This window comes from Mycteria americana, chromosome 1, assembly GCF_035582795.1.
Source record: "Mycteria americana isolate JAX WOST 10 ecotype Jacksonville Zoo and Gardens chromosome 1, USCA_MyAme_1.0, whole genome shotgun sequence".
Classification (NCBI taxonomy): Eukaryota; Metazoa; Chordata; class Aves; order Ciconiiformes; family Ciconiidae; genus Mycteria; species Mycteria americana.
Window position 1 is genome coordinate 141,200,112 of NC_134365.1, and position 7,113 is coordinate 141,207,224.

The 7,113-nt window shown below is 52.3% G+C and overlaps 1 protein-coding gene across 3 annotated transcripts in view; it reads right to left on the reverse strand.

Moving 5' to 3' along the window:
* SHROOM2 (shroom family member 2) overlaps positions 1–2,065 on the reverse strand; it is a 126,592-nt gene extending 124,527 nt beyond the window's left edge. For 2 of the 3 annotated variants that reach the window (XR_012778572.1, XM_075522556.1), the window contains exon 1: positions 1,171–2,065. Coding sequence is in view for 2 of the 3 variants with exons in the window: in XM_075522556.1 (XP_075378671.1) it covers positions 1,171–1,389 (219 nt within the window). In the remaining variant the exon portion in view is untranslated. The remainder of the gene's footprint in view (positions 1–1,170) is intronic. The other variant, XM_075522569.1, reaches the window with a different exon arrangement.
* Between the last annotated feature and the right edge of the window lie 5,048 nt (positions 2,066–7,113).

Genomic DNA, 7,113 nt, shown 5'->3' on the forward strand with positions numbered 1-7,113 from the left:
GCAGCTGTTTCAAGGGTGGGAGAAGGGAACCAACTGGACAACTCACAATGAAACCAACTGAAAAATAAGATTAGAAGAATTTCTGCTGTGGATAAAACAGGACTTGTTGACCTCTGACACTCTGTGAACTTCTAAAATGGGAACAGGCAGAATCCACAGGACCTGTAGACAAAGCATATATAACTTTCCTACAGACCTTGAGCAAAACGTGCTTTACTAATGTGGATTTTTTTTCCAACTACATATGGATCTATTTTAATGTGTTTTCACTGTGCAACAAGAAAGCTGTCTGAACAGCAAAACCCAACAATTACTGCAGATGGGGGTTCTTAAGTTAAAACACACCCAGATGAAAAATATTTTCTAGAAAATGTGATGTATTTCTTTAACTCATGCCCAATACACTGAGATTAAAGCTGTGAGCGCACAAGGACATACAAAAAAAGCAATGAGGAGAAAAAAAAGGGGGGGGGGGGGGGGCATCCAGAAAGTGCATATATACCCAGGAGCCTCCCCCTCCCCCCGCCTTGGGAGCATGGATTTGGTCACTATCCGCAAGACCTTTTGTTTAAAGGAGGAGGGAGATACAAAAGGTTACCCTAATTATTTTGAATTTACAAGCGCAACAGCAGTGGAGAAAACCCAGCCTCGGAGCCGGGGGTTTTAGTCTCCATACCCTTCTGCGCCAGGAGCCCGGAGGGAGGGAGGGAAGGGCCCTGCACAGGGTCCCGGGCTGCGCTGGCAGCAGCGGGGTCCCCCGGCCAGTCACCAGCGCCCGCAACGCCTGCGCCGGGTTTTTAATGGGGAATAAGAGCGACCAGAAGCAGAAGGCCGGAGCGGCGAGGCTGCCGGCGCCCAACAACCTGTTGCCCCAGACGCGCTCGGATGCGCCCGGTGCCGGGCGGCGGGTGCCCCAGCACCCACAGCCACCGCTCCCCGGGCGCTAACGGCCGCCTTGGGGCCTTCAGAGCACCGCCGCCAGGGAGCCGGCCCGGCGGCACCTGCGCTGGCGCCGGCGGCACCGCCGCAGCCGCCCAGCCCCGCGGTGCGCCCCGGGCTGCGGGCAGGCGGCGCGGCCGGGCCCGCTGCCACCGCCGGGCTGTCACCGCCGCGGGCACGCCAAAATGGAGCCGGCCGGACTCACCGCCCCCGCCCCCCGGCGCCTCTCACCTTGGTGATGATGAGGGGCTCCCCGTGCTCTCGTCCGCCCTTCAGGGTGAAGCCCCAGGGGGCCCCGCCGGTCAGCAGCACCTCCACCAGCTTGTAGCCCTCCGCTGCCCGCTGCTCCACCATCACCACCACCGGCGCCGGTTCCACCAGCACGGCGCCGAGCCGCGGGTCGCCGCCGGCCAGCCGCTCCCGCCCGCTCCGCAGCCCCACGTCCTCCATGGAGCCCCCGCGCCGCCAGCGGCGCCCGTCGTGGCCGGGGCTCGCCTGCCTCTGCCGGCCGCTCCCCGGTGCACGCCAGCCGGCGGCAGCCCGCGGAGCCACCTACCCGCCCCGCAGCGCCGTCCAGCCCGGCCCCATCGGCGGCGAGAGCTGCTCCCGCCCGCCCCCTCCTCCTCCGCAGCCCGCGGTATTGTCTCACGCCGAGGCCAGAACCCGGCGGCGGCGGCGGGGGGGCGGCTCCAACTTGTGGCAACTTGGCGGCGGGGCAAACGCCGCCGAGCAACGCGGGACGCCGGGAGGAGCGCGGCGGGGCGAGGCGCCCCCGCCTCTCCCTGTCGCCCCGGAAAGAGGGCGAAACCCGCTTTCCACCGCGGGCTTCCCCAGCGGGGGAGCCGCTCGCCCCTCCCCAAAAGCGGGCAGCGCCGCAGCGCGACCCCCCCGGGCGAGGAGTAGGAGGGGGAGAGGAGAGCAGCCCCGGGCCGGCCGCCAGACAAAGGCGGCACCCAGAGGGTCCGTGAGCCCGGAGCCACCCCGGGGCCGGGGCCGGGGCCGTGCCACCCCCGCCCCGCCACACGCAGGGGCGGCCGCGCCTCTCCTTCACCCCCCGTCCTCAAACAAAAGCAGCGAGCAGGTGGAGGACAGCCGCGCCGCTCCGGCCTCGCGGCAGCGGGGGGGAAGGGGGCAGCCGGCCGCTGCGGCCTGCCCCCGGCCAGGGACGCCCCGCCCTCGCGGTGCCAGGCGGCGGGGGGCCACGCCACGCCGCGCCGGCCGGGGAGGGGAGGAGAGGAGAGAGGAGGGGCGGCTCTTCCCGCCTCGCCGCGGTGCTTGGGGAGGGCGGCCGGGAGGGTGAGGGTTAAGCGGTGGGGGCGACGGGGCGGGAGGAAGCCAGGCAACATGGAGGGCAGGTCAGGGGGCAGCCGCGGCGAGAGCCGAGGCGAGAGGCGAGGGAGGTGCTTGCTCCCGGCCCCTCCCGGCCATTCCCCTGCCCCGCACTGTCTCCACCACCTGTGGGGCGGGAGGGGCCCCAGTGTGCGCCGTGCCTGGGCCGCCCGCCTCGCTCTCCCTCCGAGACCATCTAGCGGCAGCCGGGGGCGAGGCGGGGCCGGGCTGAGGTGAGGCGAGGCCCCGGCCCCCCGAGGGCTGCTCCCGCCCGCCCCGGCGCCAGGGGATCGCGGGGCCGGAGGCCTCAGGGGTCAGAAACGCGGCCGGGCTGGGCCGGGCTTCTTTCCTGCTGGGCATCGTTCTCTCAGCTTAATTGCATCACTTTATAGGAACTTTCAGTGGCTTAAATCAGGACCAGATTTGGCCTGGAGTACCTGAGTATCAGCACACGATCGTCCTTTGCTTTTCACTGCCGAGCAGGTGAAGTACTGCTTGATCTAAGACACAGGAAAATCTGTATTTTAGTTTCTGAAAGACTAGTGAACCTCAGGGTACTTCCACGTGTGACAAATAATCTCAAGGAGGTGCCTGGTATATGCAGTGGGATTTCAAGGTTTTGTATATATGGGACAGTTCACATATTTTGCCTCTGAAAGTGGCCCTTATGCTTACGTAGTCTGATGCTCTAACTTCTGTTTCAGCTGATTCATTCCTCAGAAAACTCTCCTGCCCTGATCTAAAGGCAGCAGTTTGTTTCTGTAATACCTTCAGCATTACCTACTTTACATTTCTCTAATACCAACAGAAAACTTTGGTTTCAAGATTGGGAGCATCTGAGGTCATCAATCACAGGAGCAGCTTGGAGGACATACAGAAACAGGAGAAATATATTTGATAAGGATGATTGTGGTTCCCTCATGATTAAGGGAGAGAAGGAGCCATGGAAGGGGGACCCAAATGGCACCAACTTACACATAGGATCATAGAATCATTTAGGTTGGAAAAGACCTTTAAGATCATCAAGTCCAACCATAAACCTAGCACTACGAAGTCCACACTAAACAATGTCCCTAAGCACCACATTTACATGTCTTTTCAATACCTCCAGGGATGGGGACTCAACTACTTCCCTGGCAGCCTATTCCAATGCTTGACAACCCTTTTGGTGAATAAATTGTTCCTAATATCCAATCTAAACCTCCCCTGGCGCAACTTGAGGCCATTTCCTCTCATCCTATCACTTGTTACTTGGAAGAAGAGACCGACCCCCACCTCTCTACAACCTCCTTTCAGGCAGTTGTAGAGAGCAATAAGGTCTCCCCTCAGCCTCCGCTTCTCCAGGCTAAACAACCCCAGTTCCCTCAACCGCTCCTCAGAAGACTCCGCTCCTCAGAAGACCTTTCACCAGCTTCGTTGCGCTTCTCTGGACACGCTCCAGCACCTCCATGTCTTTCTTGTAGTGCGGGGCCCAAAACTGAACACAGCATTCGAGGTGCGGCCTCACCAGTGCCCAGTACAGGGGCACGATCACTTCCCTAGTCCTGCTGGCCACACTATTCCTGATACAAGCCAGGATGCCATTGGCTTTCTTGGCCACCTGGGCACACTGCTGGCTCATATTCAGCTGGCTGTTGACCAACACCCCCAGGTCCTTCTCTGCTGGGCAGCTTTCCGCCACTCTTCCCCAAGCCTGTAGCGTTGCATGGGGTTGTTGTGACCCAAGTGCAGGACCTTGCACTTGGCCTTATTGAACCTCATACAAGTGGCCTTGGCCCATCGATCCAGCCTCTCCAGATCCCTCTGCAGAGTCTTCCTACCCTCCAGCAGATCAACACTCCCACACAACTTGGTGTCATCTGCAACTTACGGAGGGTGCACTCGATGCCCTCATCCAGATCGTTGATGAATATGTTAAACACAACTGGCCCCAGTACTGAGCCCTGGGGAACACCGCTTGTGAGCGGCCGCCAACTGGATTTAACTCCATTCACCACCACTCTTTGCGCCTGGCCAGCCAGTCAGTTTTTTACCCAGTGAAGACTACGCCTGTCCAAGCCATGAGCAGCCAGTTTCTCTGGGGGAATGCTGTGGGAAGCAGTGTCAAAGGCTTTACTGAGAGGATCCTGCTAAATCCAAACCTTATACTGAAGCTAAGTATTGCATCGTTATATAAGGCCTCAAATGACTTGCAGATCCTCAGTCAGATTTCTTCTCTAATTCTTTTCTATCATATAAAGAAGTGCTAATTGTAAGACAAATAATGATAATTTTAAAAAAGCACAGGTAAAGGGAAATACAAATAGTTTTCTCCATGTCCTGTCTCCGGTTGTTCTTGGAATCTAAGATAAAGTGTTCAGTTATGTTTGTGTAACACATATCAGGTTGTCTATGCAGCAATGTATACTCAATAATCTATATCTGGAAGGTTTAAAGAGCTGCAGTATACGATTTTGTTGTTTGTAAGCATGATAATAAAAGAAAGATCCAGAATAACCATTTGAACTTTAGTGTATCCCCAAGTATGCACACTGAAATGAAACAGAAATAAAATCGTTTACATCATTAATGAGAAGAGCAAATTGTGCTTCCAAAAATGTCTTCTCTGCTTGTATCCCCTCTTTTTCAACTGGCAAACATTCATTCTTCTTGGTCTTGAACTTTTTGTTGTCCATGAGAAATTGAAGTTCTACATTACTGTTCTGGCTTTTTGATTTGGTCTTATAAATCCAGTATTGAAAAATGATGCAGAAATCTGAGCACAGATTTTAAAACTGGAATATCTAGAGCCAGGAACTGGCACCTATGTTAAGGAAGCCAAATGAAAACCATTGAACTCTGCTACTGTAATTACATCAGTGGAAGATGTGGACATGTAGCTCTAGGGGAAGCAGTTGCCTAAAGAAAGAATATCTGAAAGCTTTCACACTCCTGATTAAGAGAGACGTCAGTAAAGAACAATTTTCTAGCTTATGTTTGCTTAGAGCCTGATGGTCTGACACAGTCGTCAGGCAAATCCTCAACCTGTAGCTGATAGTTCAGAAATCAGATTTCTTTATTTTGCATGACACCTTTTTTTGCCTTTTCTCCTTTAATGTTACCAATGGAAAACTAAGAGACCACTATGTAAAATTCCTCATACATGTAAGTCTGACAAACCAAAGCAAGACAGAAATTCTCTTTTGTCATACTGGTCAAATTTCTCTTCACATCTTTTATATCCTCCCTTTCTGTGGGATTTGAGGCTTGTTCAGAACCCAGCTGGAGACATGTACTCATGCTCTTCCTAAAATACTGTGATAATTTTATTACTTGAATTTCTGCAGCTTCTGCCAGCCTTCATAAGGTTTTGGATAGTCATAAAGAACAAGGATTTAGTAAATGTATTCTAAAATACTACTTTTCTTTTGTGTGATAAGAAAACCAATGCTAACTGTCTAACAAAACCCTCAGTGGCAAACCCCTCAGTTTTCTCCCATACATCTTGTTTCACTTGTCAAATGTTGTCTGAGTATACAAAAGTCAGCAATAGAAGGTAGAAATGCAAGATAAGAGACATCAGAGTGCCATAAATGTATCAAAGGATGTAACAGACTTTTTCACACTAAGGACAGAGAATGATGCAGCTATGACCAATGTGGTATAAGAAGTATTCCCTTCTGTAATAACATGTGCTGTTAATATTATCAAAGATACTTTACAGTGATACACAAAAGTTCCCCAAACGCCTCCTCCCGCCATGCATAAGGAGCTATCAAACTTTATTAAGGGATGGTTCCCACAAATTCAGCTTGCGAGTCCCTGCCCTGTAACAACAAAAGCTTTCTGCAGTAAACCAGGCTCCTTCCACAGTACTTCCTCCGTCTTCCTACCTTGGTACTTGAAGCTTAATTAACAATTCCAAGTGAAATTTTGTTCTACAGAATTTACTCAGCCTTCATTCCTTCTGTTGCACAGATTGCATACCTGTTCCCTACTTAATCATTGAGATTACCAAAACTGTGAATAAATTCCTCTGTGGCAGGATTTTGTTTAAACAGTATCAGGCACAGTATGCTGTTAAGGCACAGCCTGTTTCACCTTTGTGGCTATACACCACATATCTTTTCCTTAAGACACCTTGCATTAACTTGTGCAGGATACTTGCAGGATGACTGTAGAATAGGGTGTTTTACTCTCAGTCTTGAGAGCATTCATTGTGCTGGACCTTGCAATGCCAGCAGGGCTTTTTTTTTTCCCAGCAGCTGAGAAATTTGAAAGTAGAGGTTTCTGACTCATAATCATAGAGTAAAGAACTGAGGTGAGTTAAGCCTTTACAACCTCCCACTGTTTGTTACCACTCCTTTCCTGGAGGTAACCACCAAGCATCACAGTTCGGTGAAGAGACAAAGTGCCTCGGCCATTTGAAATAAAAAATTGATGCCCTGGGGTGTTTATAGTTCATCGACAATTTAAGTTAAGATGCTGGGCTATGAAAGGGAGCAGCTGATCCATGGCACAGGCTCTGCTCTGTCAGCTCAGTTACAGGGGTTGCAACCTCGGGCAAAAAGGCAGAGTGGACTTGTACATGTCCTCAGTGGCATTTGCCAAAATAACCTAGCTATTTCATAATTGTACCAATGCAGCTTCTTCTGTGTAATCAGCTGCCATAGTTGCTGAAGAAATACCATTTTAGTCACCAGTGGTGGAAGAAATGTTCATAGATGGAGATGTACGTATAGTGTGGCCTCTACAGTGAAGATGAAAAGATTCATCCCACCACGTTTCAGTGACAGTGATTAAATCGTAGCTTTCTAGCTCCACAGTGGCTTCCAGCTCCTTCCTGTTTGAAACTCTAGTGTCTTT